The sequence below is a fragment of the Primulina tabacum genome, chromosome 14, assembly GCF_025594145.1.
Source record: "Primulina tabacum isolate GXHZ01 chromosome 14, ASM2559414v2, whole genome shotgun sequence".
Taxonomy (NCBI): domain Eukaryota; kingdom Viridiplantae; phylum Streptophyta; class Magnoliopsida; order Lamiales; family Gesneriaceae; genus Primulina; species Primulina tabacum.
In genome coordinates, this window is record NC_134563.1 from 37,996,701 (window position 1) to 38,013,575 (window position 16,875).

The 16,875-nt window shown below is 36.5% G+C and overlaps 3 protein-coding genes across 5 annotated transcripts; 2 read left to right on the plus strand and 1 right to left on the minus strand.

Annotated features, from left to right (window-relative positions):
- Nucleotides 1-728: 728 nt before the first annotated feature.
- LOC142524291 (uncharacterized) lies at nucleotides 729-6,405 on the plus strand. The gene is made up of 8 exons (XM_075628198.1): nucleotides 729-1,585; nucleotides 1,939-2,062; nucleotides 2,673-2,802; nucleotides 3,210-3,246; nucleotides 3,908-4,145; nucleotides 4,948-5,058; nucleotides 5,172-5,270; nucleotides 5,933-6,405. Exons 1-6 carry the CDS (start codon nucleotides 1,346-1,348, stop codon nucleotides 5,043-5,045), a joined length of 867 nt encoding a protein of 288 aa, XP_075484313.1. The 5' UTR covers nucleotides 729-1,345; the 3' UTR covers nucleotides 5,046-5,058; nucleotides 5,172-5,270; nucleotides 5,933-6,405.
- Nucleotides 6,406-7,547: 1,142 nt separating this feature from the next.
- On the plus strand, nucleotides 7,548-14,081 carry LOC142524314 (AT-hook motif nuclear-localized protein 10-like). 3 transcript variants are annotated; one of them, XM_075628239.1, is made up of 4 exons: nucleotides 7,548-9,108; nucleotides 12,416-12,545; nucleotides 12,988-13,093; nucleotides 13,437-14,081. In XM_075628239.1, the coding sequence occupies exons 1-4, from the start codon at nucleotides 9,060-9,062 to the stop codon at nucleotides 13,644-13,646; spliced, it is 495 nt and encodes a 164-aa protein (XP_075484354.1). In that variant the 5' UTR covers nucleotides 7,548-9,059; the 3' UTR covers nucleotides 13,647-14,081. The 3 variants fall into 3 exon arrangements, 2 of the variants coding, with proteins under 2 accessions (XP_075484354.1, XP_075484355.1); XM_075628240.1 differs by having other exon boundaries at nucleotides 7,550-9,108; nucleotides 12,449-12,545; XR_012814866.1 differs by having other exon boundaries at nucleotides 7,553-8,368; nucleotides 12,449-13,093.
- Nucleotides 13,954-16,640, minus strand: LOC142524313 (uncharacterized). Its single transcript, XM_075628237.1, has 5 exons — nucleotides 16,256-16,640; nucleotides 15,581-15,923; nucleotides 15,207-15,475; nucleotides 14,788-14,984; nucleotides 13,954-14,390 (listed from the first exon to the last, which is right to left on the minus strand). The coding sequence occupies exons 1-5, from the start codon at nucleotides 16,443-16,445 to the stop codon at nucleotides 13,956-13,958; spliced, it is 1,434 nt and encodes a 477-aa protein (XP_075484352.1). The 5' UTR covers nucleotides 16,446-16,640; the 3' UTR covers nucleotides 13,954-13,955.
- Between the last annotated feature and the right edge of the window lie 235 nt (nucleotides 16,641-16,875).

The following is a 16,875-nucleotide window of genomic DNA, read 5'->3' on the forward strand; positions in this document are numbered from 1 at the left end:
ATACACATCTAGGATCAATTTATATTCACTTCAAAATTTCATAAAACATCACAAAACAAGCATGCTACCAAGATGATAATTGAGAAACTACAACAAAATCATGAAAAATAATGATTTTTTTTACCATGGCAGATGATGTAGTAGGATCAAATCTGAAATTGCTATAACTTCTTCGAGTTCGTCGTGGTGTCTCCGACCAATCTCCCTTCCCTCCTCTAATTTGGGAATTAGGGTTGTATTTGTGGAGAGTGAAATGGGCAGAAGTGTTCGATTGATTTGTGAAAAGAAATGTGTCATGGTCCACGTTAATCTTAACATCAAGATAACGATAGAGACGAATTTCGAAAAAATAGGAAACTTGATGGATTAATTATGAAGTCAACAATGAAGAAAAACTGAAACAAAAAAATACGACAGATTGTAAAATGACAAAAATTTGTGTGAGACGATCTCATATGTCATATTTTATGAGACATATATCTTATTTGAGTTATCTATAAAAAAATATTACTTTTTATGCTAAGAGTATTGCTTTTTATTGTGAATATCGGTAGGATTGACTTTTTTTATAGATAAATATTTGTGAAACCGTCTCACAATAGACTTATTTTTATAAAACAGAGAATACAAGATCTTTTGATTAAACAATAAAAAAAATCATCTATTTAGATTTGGATGGTATAAGGTTTGAGGAAATCTTTGACGGTCACCGTGAGTGAGTTGTGTAAAATTAATTCCCAAATAATGACAAGTAGCCTCTTCATCCATCATCCCCGCTCTAATCTCTTTCCCCTCATTCAAACCCTAACCCCCTTCCTTCACCTTCTTCTTCCTTGATTAATAAATTTTGCTCTTCCATATATATTATAATATTATTATGTGTAAATACAACACAAAATTTCATTTTCTTCGATGGCCGAATTTTGAATTTTCGTTTTACGATCACCTTTTCCCCACCACGCCCCCATAGCCCATCATACTCCATTCGTACACTTTCTGTCTTCTGTTGTACAGCTGATCCAAACCCCACCATTTTTTCTTTCTTATGATTTCGTCTACTTCTCCCTCAATCTAGGGTTCTCTTCTCCCTTTTGATTTCTGTTGTATCCTTATACGAATTCCACCTTATTGTCCAATTTCTTGCCTCTGGATTAGTTTGCTTTCAATCGCCTTTTCCTAGGTTTTTCCTCTCAGAATGCCGATTTTGGCTCCACTTTAATGGATGCCCTCCTCCACATTTTGCGATCAATTGTTCATTAAACCCTCCTTGTTTCTTCCAGAAGTTTCCTTCTTCTTTCTGTTACTATAGAATAACAGAAAAAAGGTTAATTTAGTTTTAAGTGTTATGGCTTATCAGCAGCAGCAGCCGGTAATACCGAGTCCTAGCTCAGGCTCTGGTCCGGGTGGATTTCAGTACGTGAATTCTCCATTTGGGGACACCACTTTCACAAAAGTCTTTGTTGGAGGCTTGGCGTGGGAAACTCAGAGTGAAACCATGGGTCGGTATTTCGAACAGTTCGGGGAGATTCTTGAGGCTGTTGTTATCACTGACAAGAATACTGGTCGATCCAAAGGATACGGTTTTGTGAGCTCTTGTTATCCTAATTATAATACCATTTAATAAAATAGCCTCCATTTGGTTCTATTTTTTAATGTTTTGTTTTTGTAATGGAATTGTATGAAGTTTCCGGCTTAGAATCTGGACAATTCAATATAATTAAGTTACATGTAAACCTTCCTTCAAATTATAATTGATGCCACTTGACTGCTAAATTGTTCTATCATCTTCTCAAATTATAATTGATGCCATTTGACTGCTAAATTGTTCTATCATCTTCAATTACAAACTGATTCTGTGATTGATTTTTTTTTTCTGAAATGGAAATTTGGGTAAATGAATGACTTGGTTTTGTAATGGTGTTTGCGTGGAGGGTTTAGGTGACTTTCCGGGATCCTGAATCTGCTAGGAGAGCTTGTGCTGATCCAACTCCAATTATTGATGGCAGGCGTGCAAATTGTAACCTAGCTTCACTGGGGAGACCTCGGCCAGTGGTTCCTTTTGGTAATGCACCTAATTTTGGTTGTGAACTGTGGAAAACTCGTATGATCATCGATAGCATATCGGATTTCCTTTAGGCTACCCAATTATCAATTTTGTTGAATGATTGGCTTGAAATGTCGCAGTGGACCTGACTTTTCCGATTTCAAGGATAACTATAATCTTGCATCTTTTCATTCACTCATAAGAGCTCTACCCTGTTATACTGCCTATGGACTTGATCAAAATTTCTTAATGCATGATTTAGAGAAAATTTTGTTATGGTGGTTTTTACTGTTGTGCTAAATAATTTTAGTCACCTATCAGAAAACTAAGCAATCCATAAAACTTGTACACCTGTCAATTTTTTGATTATTTGGAAATATATTTTAAATTGGTGTCAAATATACTTTTATTCAGAGAGGCTGAAGAGTTAATGTATTATCATTCACACGTGAGTTAAACTTACCACCGTGTTATTCATGCAAAGTTTTGGTGTAGCTCTCGGAATACTGCTTCTCAAATTTTTAGTTGGATTGTTTGTCAAGTGGAGCATGACTGTGGCCTGTGAGCCAAGATATAGGTTTTCGGTTTTAAATTTCTGCAAATGCCGTTATGGTTATTTTGCTTATAGGGCGTCTCAGATCTCCATCACCTTATCTTGGAGGTTTACCAGCTGCTAGGGGTGGTTATGTGGGAGGTTTTGGCTACCAGCAGCCAGTCACTTATGGCTTTCAGCAAGGCTTAATGTATTCTCCTTACGGGTGAGCTTCGTGTCATGATTTAATATTCTTATGATATTTAAAATATTTTTTTTTAAGTTCGAGAAACTGTCCATGACGTACATCCACACGCCTGGAATTTTCAGTGAGCTGAAACCTTATTTTTGATGTGATGTCATTGGGAAACAGAAAGGAAATTGCTAAATTATGTAGGATTTAGTAAAAAATGTTTGGTTTTCTATATTTAGTCTTGCTTAGTTGTTACTAAAACTTCGTTAAATAAATACCACTTCCACCAATTTTTTCATGCATTTAATTACCTGTCTTTTATCATCTTTATGACTCCACAATCATTGTCTCTTCTTGTATTACTTTATATTCACCCTGAGTTGCATTTTGAGTTTGGTATATTCTTACGATTAGCTATTTCAACTCATTGATTGATACAGATATGCTGCGTATGGTCCTGAGTATGCTTATCATCAGGTTTGTAGCATTGAGAAAACTGCTTTGGATTTTATTTATTACTATAATTTCTTTTTAGGGAACATTACCAAAAGACTACCCTTGACATTTTCATATTAAAGAAGCCTGTGGACTAGAACTTGTATAAAAGAACCAACTGTACCAAATTTCATCTCGAAAGACTTATTTGGTTGAAATCTCTTTTTTTCCCTTGATTACCTTTGGTTGATAAATTGGAAAATCATATACCACAATTGCTTAATTTTGAAGATAAAAATGTCCATGTAATAATTATCTTAAATAAAATAAGAAATACTTAGTAATGGATATGTATGTATATGTGTGTGTGTGTGTGTTTGTATATATATATATTCATATTAGCTCGAAAAGTTTTATCTTGCAACACAAAATAATAATTGTATTATGCTTCAAAATAATGAATAAAAACTTTAATATAAGAACACTTTTTCTATTAAAACTTCTATTAAAATCTAAGAATTACTCATTGAATATAATAAAATGCAAGATTTGACGAAAAGTTTTTATATGAAAGTTTAGTAAAATGGGTTTAGTAGACAAGATTTTTATTTCAGGGGCTTTTTGATTATGAAATTTTATAGTGCTGGTTATTTGATTACGCCGTGTATATATCATTTTACAATTATGTTATTTTCTATTAAAGGGTATTTACAGTCATTTTGGAAGTCAGCAATACCTTCATCTGTTTGGTGTTCCTGGTGCTGTTAACACAACCGTGTATCCTTACAACCAGATGAACCAGTCTGTTCCTGGAAGTCATAGTTTTACAGCATTGCAGGGCTATGCAATGCCTGGCCATCAGATTGTGCAGTTTGGTGGTCCTAGTGTCAATGCAATCACTACAACTTCCGTTCCAACTATTCCAGTGCCGTATCCTACTGGTAAATATGCTTGCTTTAGCAGACATGGGCCCATACGTTTGTTGAGTTCTTGGATTTTATATGACTGATTATATGGGGCATTCATTTTTTACTGCATTTCCTTTTTTCAACTTTTATAACATGCCTGTTTACGAAGTACATTGGAATTGGATTTTGTACGCACTATTAGAATGCTAGAACCTGCTAATATTTGCACCTTGTTTGTAGCATCTGGCTGGAAGTCGAGGCACCTAACTAAAATTCTTCCGATGGTTGTTTTCCTAGTCTTTTTGGGTATTCTGTTGGGATACTGAAAGTTGTGTCTGTTTAGATGATGATATTGATGGTGGTTTCATAACTTGTTCACTGCTATTTTTACTGCCCCGAAGTATCTTGCTGGTTGCTGGCTACAATGTTCCTTTGGATTAGGATGTTGAGGGGTTGTGTTGGGTTGAATGAGAATTGAATTGAGTGGCTAAGTTTGTATTCTAAGTGGGGCTGTGTTGTTTATTGTTCTTTATTTTTAAGCCCGACCAGTTATACCCATTTATTGCAGTCGAAAGAAGTAATCTCAAGTCATACACTCTTGTGAAAAATATAATCCAAGTATGACTCTGTCAAATGTATGTTGTGGAGATGATATTGTTTGTTATCATTAATTCCTTTTAGACCTATAGCATTTGGCTTTATCTGATTTTTTATACTCAAATGCCTTTCCCCTTGTTGCATGAAGGCATCTGTTCTAGGTTATTCACATAAGTTGGTATCATCTTTATTTATTTTTGAACAGGCAGATCTGTGGCTAATGTGTTGGTTTTATCAGGTGTCGCGACAGCTCTTCCGCAGCAGCCACAGTTCATTCTACCCGCACATTCACCTCAATTCATGCAGGGTAGCGGTTCTGACCAAAATACTGGGTGAGGGTTTGATCTGGGTAAGTTTCTCTTCCACCCTTGCATATGTATATTTTGCACTTGTCATTACTTATGTATATTATTCTTATACTAGACGAAATTACTTATGTATTATTGATATTCCTTTTATAAGGTACCGTTAGATTGCAGCAGGACTAAGAACAGCAGTACTGCTACTTGAGTGGCGGGCTTCCAATCTAGCCTTGCAAATTATCTGTTTTGCATTCTAGAGGTATTTTACTAGTTTTGAAGAATGTGTCACGTTTGCTCATTTCAATTTATCTACATTTCAGCATTTGGTGTTTTGTGTTTGAGTCAGTCTTGAGATCAAGGTTAACACATCTACTCCTCAGTGGGTGTTTGTTGGGGCCATCGTAGAGCTCTAGAATTTTTGGCAATTGACGAAGTGGTCTTACCAAAGTCTTGAAAATTTTGTTAGATAATAGTTTTGGGCAATAATATTCCTTCTCTTTCCCTCATTTCAGTGCTAGTAAATTGATATGGACGTGTAACATCTTGGATTCAGGAGGTTATTTTGTTTCCAGAGACAAAATCCTTCTCTTCAAGTAAAGATGATTTGGTACCAAACAAGTTTTATATAGTCTGATTTGTTCTAACTTCTCAATTACTAATGTTCATTCATGTCATGTTTTATACATCGCATTGTGAATAATCGGTTTCTAGCTTAAGATCTCATATTTATTTCTTTCTGACTCGTATTCTTTCTCAAAAACTTTTATTTTTAGAAATTCCGAGTCGTTCAGATGTTCGAGGTTCTGTTGTGTGCTTCTGACAAACTTGAAGCTAAAAGATTAAATGCTAGATTTTCAAAGAGGAAACATATTTATTTCTGCACACAGCCCCGTGCTACTGATGATTTATGGTATTATGCAGGTCTTACGTTGTCACGTTCACCGGAGAAGTCAATGTCTGAGTCGCTCCTGATGGTGGAGGGAGGGAAATGGAATGTGCGGGTTGCACTTCCTTCAATATCATCCGTTATCTTCTAAAACTCGTGTATTCTGCCAGCAGTCTGTATTGACTGGCAGTAGTCATCGCCTAATGGTGGCTGGAATGGGTATCTGGTTGCCATTTAATAAATAATAATATATCTTATGCAAAGAATCCACCATGGAATCAACATATGATTCTGTTATTGTCCTGAGTTCCCAGCATTTTGGGTTTGTAGATATCTCTGGTGTCTGTCTGTGTTGCATCCTGCATCGTATTTGAACGTCGGGTCAGCATCTTGTGCATAATGCTAGGCTTTTTTAGGATTTATTTATGTCAATGTTGGTTGTCAAACGGATTAATTTAGAGCCTCACTTCAAAATATGAAAGAAGCTCAAGGTGGTCTTATGTTTTAACCGTGTTTGTTCTGTTATAACTGGTGCACTTCCTGTGTGCCCTCTCTCTTTTGACCAAGATTTGTGCATGGGAAACTTGTCGCACCATGGCAATATATGCACGAAAGCTTGTGGAGCAGTGGGGAGGTTTCCCGTTTCAGGGTTGGTAAACTGATGGATGGTTTCAATTTGCTTTTGGTGTCATTCACACTCCTGCAGTTCCTTGGTCAGAGTATAAGTTTGTTTGAATGCATGACAGATAAAAGTTTCAATATTCTTCCGTTTGCTACTCTTCTAATTTTTCAGGATGATTGGTCGTGTCATTCAGAGCAGCTTTTGATAATTTGATCCATTGCATGTTTTTGTTCAAGTGTACCAGGATTTTTAAATACAATATTTGAAAGAAGAAATGGACGGAGGGAGTATCGGTATATGACCACGATGATTAACTTTGAAGCTAACTGAGAGGATATGGCGTTTTTTTTTTTTAAAAAAATTTATTTATGAATGTCAACAGTGGTTTGAATCTGGGGAAATGATTAAAAAGTCAATTTCAAAATACTTCTTTGGGGGGTTGGGTGAGTTTGAAATCCATTGAGTTGCTAAACCATAAGCTAAATGAAATGCAAGAGGAATAAAATTGAAATATAAAAAATTCATGGTTATCATCTAAATAAACACTTCTAATTTAGAGAATACTCGGTCTTTACTTCTTGTATTCAGGTTTATATAATTAAAAAACTTTATAGAACTCCATTTTTAAATTAACATGTTAATATTTATTTGTCATTATATTATATTAGCAAGTATTGTGAAAAATGGAGCATCTGTTAATTATTAGTAACCGTCATTTCCGAAACTTCAGGAGTGCTTCCAAAGATTCTATTTGTTTTTGAAATAAACTGAAATTATTTTAGAATAGAGGATTCGACAAATAAATGAGTTTAGTAGCAGTATTTATTACAATACTAAAAATATTCTTATCTAAATGTCAGCAAAAATTAATTTTAAATTAGACAAAATAATTGATTACAAAATTTGTGCGAGATGATCTCAGTAAGTCGTATTTTAAATTAGACATAATAATTTAGGGCAACATATTATCATTTATTTATCAAAATACAAAAGCAGTTTGGAAAAATTAAAGTGAGACCAACTTCTAGAGTTGAATAAACCAAGCAGAAGAAGACACAAAAGACTGATTTTTTTGACGTCGGAATAAGGAAACGATCCCTTCAAAGCCAGTATGTTAATTTTGAAGTGAATAATAAAATTAATTAAGGAGACTTTCAAGCGAATGCCTAATCCCTTCCTAAATAATTCTCAGCTCTGAGCTCCGATCTATGGCAAGATATCAATAATTTTTCCCTCTTTTTGAATTATTAGTATGAAACAGTTATTAATTTCTGCTCGATCTGTTGATTTGAAGCTTTCACTGTGGCTTGCTTCTTCACCGGAGAATTTATTTAGCATGCATGTACTCGAATTCAAAAACTTCTCGAAATGAACTTTTTATCTGCAATTTTCTTTCCTTTTTTCGCATTGTGGAGTGGTTGTTAGATAATTTCCACAAATCTTCGAGGGAAATTTTGGGAAACGGCCAGAATGCGAACCGCGATGAAAAACCGTGAGCTATTCGCCGTCGCTTCCACAATCTATTCGAATCCGGTGCAAGCTCCGTTGGGTCAAGAAATGCACATGAACTTCACTGCCGACGCTCACAAACCGATAGGTTCTTCGCCACCGCCGTACAGTTCCGTATCCGCCGAAGTGATGAATTTTAAATCCGGTGAGCAGAAGCGCAAGAGAGGGCGCCCCCAGAAAGTACGGTGCCGATGGCGGCATCGTCCCCACACAGTCGCAGACGTTTTCCCCACCGACTGCGCTTCATCCCTTGAAGGTACAACATGATTCTCAACCGCTGCCCTTACCCAGTGCCAAGAAAGCCAGAGGCAGACCTCCTGGTTTAAGCAACAAGAAAACAGTGAGTTGCAGCTTTAGGTGTAAATTTGAATTTGCCATGAAAGATTCTTGGCTTTCCATATATGCATCGGTGACATGGCTTGGATTCTGATTGGCTTCAAACAGCTGTCTTTCATTACTTCTCTATTGCTCCATTATTTATGTGTTTCTACTTTCTGGTTTTAGTCTATGCATGCTTCTTAATATAGGAAATAAACTGCAAAAAGGTTATAGGCAGTAATGGAAAAAATGTATGACAGTACTTTTTTTTGGATGGATGACTCTTGAGAGGCAAGGGAATGCTATTTTATTTTGTCCTGGATTAAAATAATATAAATTAGTCGCTTAAATGACGCACTCAGGTTCTGTTTAGTGGAACCCTGTTTATTATTACCAGCAGGCCCCTGTTTCATCCACACTTACTTTTAAATTTTATCATCGAAACGCCATGTCAACTGTTTCAAAATGACAAAATATTTCCACTTTCATTTATTAATTTTTCTTTACCATTGATTTATCATTTGATTGAATAACTACATGCTGAACTTTTTTCATATTTAACTATAGTGCATGTAGGTAGTATCTCTAGTATCATTTTGCACCTGTGTCACATTATCTTTCAGTTTTTTTTTAAAATGTTTTTTCCTTAAGCCATGGACCTTGTTTATCATTGTTCTGTCCAATGCTATGACAATCAAACTCTAACATAAAGTATGTGTTCAGGTTCGACTGGTGCATGTTATCAGCGTAAAGGCCGGAGAGGTTGATAATATAACTGTTTCTCATTTCTCTGAAGTCTTTACACGAGTTTTCCTCATTCAATCGTGTATTGTTTGTCCGTTTATGTTCTGTCGCTGCAAAAGAACTGAAAGTTGTATCATTGCTGAATGTTCTATTTTGTTACATTTACAGTGCAGCGTTTATCCTTCTATTTTTTGTTAGTGCAAAAAAAACTGAAAGTTAAGCCAAAATTGATGTGTGTTCTATTTTTCATCTTTACAAACACACGCCCTTCCCACCTGCTGATTGTTTTGTTTTAATTCATTTCAGCATCAACATACAATAATTCGGAACAAATTTTCTTTGATCTATTGTAAAACTGTAAATAAGATTTTATATCACAGTGATAATGATTAATCATCTTCCTTCTGTAGCCAATTTTGCGATTTCTAAGCTTCTTCTCACTCTACAAACCTTGATTTTTGGTTAAATCCACATGATTGTTGAGCATTATGTCCCTATGAAAGGGCATCAAAATCCAGTATCAGTTTCTACTAACCACTGAACTAGAACTGCTTAGGTGGTTTCTATTTTATTTGACATAAGCTAGATATTATAGGTACGTGATTGCTTCAAATAAACAAACTTTGATTATTGGTTACAGCCACATGATTGTTGAGCATCATGTCTCTATGAAAGAGACATCAAAATCCGGTATGAGTTTTACTGAGCAGTACTAGGAACTAGCACTGCTTAGGTGGTTTCTATTTTATCTGACATAAGGTAGATATCATCGGTATATGATTGCTTCAAATAACCAAAGATTTTTTGAGTTTGGAGCGAGTATTGCAACTCGGTCATAGGGTTATATTACGCTCGATGGACCCAATACATAGCCCTTTCTGATGTGTCATGAAAACATCAGTATGCACCCCCCCTCCCCTCCAAAACACCATTTTCCTGATAATTTTTTAGATCCCTTGTGTGTTATACCCTCATCATCTCGACATTTTTGTGTGGTTTTTGAAAGGGGATCGGTTAAGATACCCGTATGCGCAACGGAAGTTTCAAAATAATTTTTGTAGCAAGAAAATCGAACACCTCAAGCCTATAATGTGTAGCAAATACGAAAAACACGATATGACATTCATAGGGTGTTTTAGAAAAATTACCTATCAATCTCAAATATTGATTATTGGCTCCAACTAAGGTGTAAACACCTTAGCTCTTGAATGGAAAGACAATCTACAAGCTTCCCTTTGAGCACACCTTGCTAAAATATTAAGCCCACCACCAACTAGCTAGAAACCCTCTTATTTTGCACTAGGAAAATAAGAGGATTTTTCTTTGAGAAGATGGTGCAATCTTCAACTATTGAAGAAGCAAAAATGGAGAGAATATGCATGTAAAAATTTCGGCAATGGTATGCTAGGGAGAGAGAAGGGAGAGTTTCTTGGTTGTTCAAAAAGACGTTGTGTATCCCAAAGGCATGCCATGCCTTGGATGTGGAAAAAATTGTCTCCCAACTCTTCACCTCCCATGCATGCTTTCCTATTTGGGCTTGTAACGATTACAAGGCTCGTGGAGTTTAATTTAATTGTCTCAAACAAATTTGAGACCAATTAAATCTTAATTGATTTTACTCAAGCCCACTAGTTGAATAATTATTTGTAATTGGGCTCTACAAGGCCCAATGTTGTTTAATTAATTCAACACTTGAATTAATTTAATTATTTGGACTCTACTAGGCCCACTAGTGTTTAATTAATTCAACACTTGAATTAATTTAATTTAGCCCATAATAATGTTTATGAAAATCACAATTTTCAGATACATTATTTGTTTGGCCAACTTTTAATTTAGGAACACTTCCTCAAATTAAAAATTACATTCTCCTTATAGAAGTCATACTTCTATTTTATTTACGCTTATAAACTCCTTTATAGGCCGTTCAACACATTGAACTATTTTACTTCTCAACGGGATCTAGAAAGCTAGTACTTATGTGGTCCTCAATGGTTCATTGATACAACTAGCAGTGAGTTCACATCTCCATGTGATTCGGGACTAAACATGTCCTTATATGAGCATACCCCAATTGCTCCATTCTTACTTATCAACTCCTTGATAATAAGAACGTCAGAACTCAAGTCTGATAGTGCCCAACCAATCATGTTAAACGCCTAGCAGCATCGCTTACATGATTCCCTAACTATCAGATGATAGTGCCTGCAAGAACCATTCAATTATGGTTAGCGTACAGTACGGTCCCTTCATCTCATATATCCCGACCGATTCGACAACTATTGGTATATCGAGAGTTCGTGTCGTAGTTGCATCGATGGTGTAATCTATGAAACCCCTTTCATAATTACCACCATACTCTGATCAGAGATTTCATACTACATATATATGTGATCACATAGGATATCCATACCCGAAGGTAAGCGGTGAATCCCCTACTACAATGCATCGACTCCTATATGTTTCGACAAAACACCCAACCTTGCCACCTGATGACCTCATGAGAGTCGGTAAACAAGTCAAAGTGCAATGCTAGCATATAAAGTCTCAATGTTGTCTCGGGTCATAAGGACTAATGGTGTACAACCATAAACTAGGACATTTTCACTCGATAAGTGAGAACCACTTGGAAAGTCCTTTATGGAGGGTTGTCCAGTGCACTCTACAAGGAGCACCTATTTGCACGTTCGGACATCACAATGTCCCCTACCAATGAAACATGGTACTCACATCGCAGATACTAGTCTCGAACTCGAGCGGCCTATATCCTTCTTTGCGGCGGCTGAATCGACTAGGAACTGTTTAAAATATACAGTATTCCAAATATGAGTTTCATGATACTCATCATATGAGCATCTCATATTCTTTCTACTATTTGTATATTCAAGGACTTTATCTATGCAACTAGCATGAGTATACAGATAAAGATGTGCCAAAACAATAATTTCAAATATTATTAAAATAAAGATTGTTTATACATAGAGTTTAAACATGAACCATCGGCCAACACTTGGCTCGACGGACACCTACTCTAACAGTTTTGACATCACAGGATTGGACGTACAGTACAGCGGATGAATCATCTGCCATGTACTTGCTGTGTATAGTCTTTCACCTGATTTATATTCATGTGAGATTGTGCTGTACTATTTCTCCCATTCGTACCTTTCGCTAAACACAGGTCTTATGTTCAATTCAGTTAAGATTAGGGCTTCTCCAGAGGGAGATCTTGACATTCATGTAGCTCTGGAGCTCTTACGTGTAAATGAACTAAGTGCTAGATGAGCATTTTTCATGTAATTAAATGTCTGCAACTAAATTTCAGGATGTATCTTAAAAAATAATGGCATTTTCTCAGAATGGTCCGAGGCTGTCTGTGTCCTATCTTGCAATGGTGCCATTTCAAATTTGACTTGTGCCAAGTTGCGACATCTGGTGGAACTGCAACTCATGAGGTTACCATGTTCAAGTCATATTAATATTTAATACATAGTATTACTATTGTCCTCTTAGTTATTGATGACAAAATCTGATCTCTTGATACATCACAATTCACTGATTGATGAGGTGTGCGATTTTGAATATATTTGAGTTGGTTCATTCATACTTAAATTCAGGTCTTTAACCTAAATCCTGAATTATGTAGTATTTTGATTCAGAGGTCCACATCCGAGTAGGATATCAAACTTGAGTATTTTCTTTTTCTACTCATGATACCAATTTAATAAATAATACAAGATCCGAATTTCAATGGATCAACGCAAATCTCATCATATGAGTTATTGCACTGAAGGAATTATTCCCTATTTCTTGTTAGCAATTCTTTACCAATTCTGCACGGGGGGCAGTTTGATATCTTGTCACTCTCTGGTTCATATCATCTATCGGAAGTTGCAGGTCAGAAAAGCAGGACTGTGGACCAAGTATAACATTATCTGGACCCAACAGAAGAGTTTTGGGTGGTCGTGTGGCTGGCTTACCGATTGCAGCAACCCCTGTGCAGGTTAGTTTGCTTGCTCAATATGGAATTGCTCATTGGTTTGATGTGTGAATCATATAATATGCATGCTCTGTAGTCAGTGGCTCTAATACAAGCACTCACCTACCCAGTGCAATTCGTGCTTGATTTTTCTGTTGGCATGATAGCACACTAAATGCTTTGATGTGAGGCAGTAAACTGCCTCTATGCTGAGTGTCATATACCAAATTTTTCTATCTTTAGTTTCGTCAGGCTATACTCTAGATATGTGCATCATATTCACGTGTTTGCGTGTCTACACATTCTGGATTATTTGAAGTATTGTTCTTTTGTGGGGGATGTGTCCGGGGGGTGGGTGCTTGGCTAGCCTGGGCTGGGCTTCTTGCAGGTGATAGTTGGAAGTTTTGTATCATATGGCCACAAGGAACGAAAGTTTGCTAAATACATGGGGAGTTGTTTTGCTCCACCAAAAGTTAACCTAGGAGGTATAATTGGTTCCTGCACCTCACCGTCACATGGGACTCCGAGTGAATCATCTTATGGGCCTGCAAGTTCACTTGATCTCAGCTCAGGCTAGCCAAAGCATATAACCTCCAAAGCATGCCATGGAGATTACCTTTCTCCTATTTTCCCATTAATCTTATGGACTTGTGGTAGGACGGGACTACATTATGTAATTTAAGTATTTTGATTAAAAGGAGTGTTATTATTATCAGATGCACTAATTTCTTGATTGAGATTCTTGTAGTAAATATAGCTGTTACATTACGTGTCGACAGTTCATTTCCTCCTTTTCGGGTAATTGTTAAATTTTGGAGCTATGGAAAGTAGGCAGGTTTAGAGTAACAGCAATGTATGAACAGGTGAGTACACAGAACAATGTCTGCTACGGCTTGGCTCTCTTTAACAGAAAACGCAAAGAAAATATTCCAAGAGCAAATGTCTGCCAAAACCAAGCTCTAGCATTCTCAGAATCAACCTTCTTTGCAAGTCTCCATGCATAAACAGCCTCGCCTAAATGTGCTGCTGCGGATAAAAGGAGAACGACCCTGAGAGCCCCAATAGAAGGTAGAAAGAAAAGGCAGAACGTTCTGAGTAGCGAAAATGGGCAACAATCAGGCATGCATGCAGCACAAAATAGCACAGTCATTCCAATAACGACAAACAGCCATTCATATATTGTTGGTCCATCCAACGTTCTCCTTTTTCGTTCTTTCCAGTATGTGATTGTCGCAGCCATGCCTTCTTCGGGACTGACCATTGGGATATAACCCAGTTCCTCTTTCGCTTTCAAAAACGAGAAGTAATGTGTTACCCCAACCTGATCAGATTAAAGAAAATATCATGGTATGGTTAGTGGTATTTTGTATACAATTATTAGACATGCATTTTTTGTAAAAATACATTGTTTTAGAAACAAAGCTTTTCAAGCAGAGAAGTAAATGCTTATGTTATGCTTTAAATGAAAATGGCAAGTGGAAGGGGCAAACATGCTTGATCCAAAATTATATTACACATCAAATGAGTAAGGTTCCTCAAATTATAACCCATGTTTTTTTTAACAGGTGAATGCTATGCTTGAAGTCAATTGTTTATATCACAAATAGCTATCTTTCCACAATGAACTATCATCAAATTATCCTATATTTTCCAACGAAGATGCCAAGCTGATGGTTCGAATCAGAAAAAGAACAAAATCAAGGAATAGCGGACCTCACCTTGTATACTTCAGCAGGAAGAATAAAGGGGTGCGGTAGCCATTTCTGACCAAGCCATGGATACAAAAGTGTGTAAAAAGCCCAAAATATATTTCCTAGCACAAGAGCATGCGGGACAGCCAAAGACAACTTGGGCAACTCATAGTCTAGACTTTTGAGCAGAGGTTGAATGAATTCAAAACTGTTGACTGGACGTCCTATGAGACGTGAAAAAAAGAAGAAATAAACAGTGAATGCAGATAACCCATTTTCTCTGAAAGCTCTTGAGTACTATAAAGTAAGGGGAAATATGGACATCAATAAGGCCAAGGTTAAGCCAGTTCCATGTCGAAAGACATGTCCCAGACCGTGAAGTTGTCACAAAGATGTTCCAATTAAAATGTAATGGATTCTTTTAACACTGTAAACCATCATTTTACCATCTGATATGAAGTAAGGTTGTCCAGCGGCAATTGGACGTCCTTCTCTCCCAGGAATATCATCAAGAAGGCCCATGCTAGCTAAGAGCAGAGCCAATACAAGGTTATCGATGTAGACCCAGTCTGTTTTCACATTTGTCGTGCCAATTTTGAAAGGTAGAAGACCTAACTTGGCAAGAGCCATAATCCTTGGAAAGTGCCTTTCCTCACCCGGTCCGTATATAGCAGCAGGACGTATTGCACATGTGTAGAATTTCCCCTTCTTTTTTCTGAATAGTAGTAAACAACAAAGAATTTGCAAAATTATCCATAAAGAAATCCGTAAAACTTCGCAGATACTAATCTTCAAGACAAAATAGATTAAACTGACTCACTTAAAGGGTCTGCCATTGTTCTTCAGGACCAACTGTTCAGCTATAGATTTGCTACGACCATACGGATCTATATGGTCATCAATGGGGAAATAAGGTAAAGCTTCATTTCCGTTAACAATTTCTTTTCCACCAAATACAACATTGTATGTGCTCACATACACAAGTCTATTGATCCCAAGCTCAAGGCAAGCATCCAGTATGTGGCAAGTACCGTTTATATTTATCTCATCGACACGGCCAAACTGGAGCATCTCTTTACCAGACATGCCGTAGGATGCAAGATGGAAAACACAGTTTGCCCCATGCAAAGCCTTTTCAACATCTTGTTTCCGAGAAACATCCCCTATATAATAATACATACATTTTTAACCGTGTTACATCTAATGTGAGCACTCATGGAAACTAATGGTTGAAACACGAGTATCTGTCTGATAACTTTAGAATTATCATTACATAATTAATTAAGACATAAAGAGGAGAGTTTCATTTTACATACAATCAATAGAAATGAGAGACAGAGATAACAATTGCAATAACCTATACGTAAAAATCGAACAGTAGAAAAATCAAACCAGGAAGACATTTGTTACAAGGCAAAGCAAACAATCCCCCAAATTATAAAAAAGAATCAAAATTTGAACCTTTAGGTTTGCCCTAGTTAGGTCAGATTTTTACCCTGAATACAATGAACGCCCCGATGGAGCAGATCGTTTGACCAAGGAGACTCTGGCCGAAGATCAAAGGCCCGAACACGACGGGCCCCTCTTCTGACGAGCTCAAAGCATAGAGCAGCACCAACGAAGCTCAGTCCGCCGGTGACTACGAAGGTTCTGTTCTCTATCCCCTCGTTCTCGCTCAGATGCATCTTTCAACACAGTACACAATACAACCTTTACGACTTTGGTGGACGGATTTTCAAAAAGAGAGAGCTTTGCAAATCTCAATACAATGAAAATGAAATCAAGATTCAGATTTTTAAAATGAGAAAATACGGCGTTTCAAAATAAAATTTTAGATTATTGCATTTCTATATCATATATTATACTTGACCTTGAGAAGGGATTGTCATGTCTTTAGGTTTTAGGCTCAAGAAATTTGTGTACATATGTTTGATTATTTGAAATTATTTGCTGACATGAATTATATGTTATTATCTTATTGATATGAGATTAAGACTGTTCATTTGGATTTTAATTCGGTGCTTTGGATTTTAACGAGGTTAATGAATATTTTGACAATTTAACTTGAGTAACTTGGTTTTAAATCTTCAAACCCAAATTCAACTTTATCCTAAT

What these genes read in the sequence shown, in the direction of transcription:
- LOC142524291 (XM_075628198.1), top strand. Translation starts at nt 1,346, where the DNA reads ATGGCTTATCAGCAGCAGCAGCCGGTAATACCGAGTCCTAGCTCAGGC. An exon ending in TCGGCCAGTGGTTCCTTTTG is followed by an intron (nt 2,063 to 2,672) that starts GTAATGCACCTA and finishes TTTTGCTTATAG; the next exon opens with GGCGTCTCAGATCTCCATCA. An exon ending in TCCAGTGCCGTATCCTACTG is followed by an intron (nt 4,146 to 4,947) that starts GTAAATATGCTT and finishes TGGTTTTATCAG; the next exon opens with GTGTCGCGACAGCTCTTCCG.
- LOC142524314 (XM_075628239.1), top strand. Translation starts at nt 9,060, where the DNA reads ATGTGTTCAGGTTCGACTGGTGCATGTTATCAGCGTAAAGGCCGGAGA. An exon ending in TCAGCGTAAAGGCCGGAGAG is followed by an intron (nt 9,109 to 12,415) that starts GTTGATAATATA and finishes ACTAAATTTCAG; the next exon opens with GATGTATCTTAAAAAATAAT. An exon ending in GTGGAACTGCAACTCATGAG is followed by an intron (nt 12,546 to 12,987) that starts GTTACCATGTTC and finishes CGGAAGTTGCAG; the next exon opens with GTCAGAAAAGCAGGACTGTG.
- LOC142524313 (XM_075628237.1), bottom strand. Translation starts at nt 16,445, where the DNA reads ATGCATCTGAGCGAGAACGAGGGGATAGAGAACAGAACCTTCGTAGTC. An exon ending in AACAATGGCAGACCCTTTAA is followed by an intron (nt 15,476 to 15,580) that starts GTGAGTCAGTTT and finishes ACTACTATTCAG; the next exon opens with AAAAAAGAAGGGGAAATTCT. An exon ending in TTCCTGCTGAAGTATACAAG is followed by an intron (nt 14,391 to 14,787) that starts GTGAGGTCCGCT and finishes TAATCTGATCAG; the next exon opens with GTTGGGGTAACACATTACTT.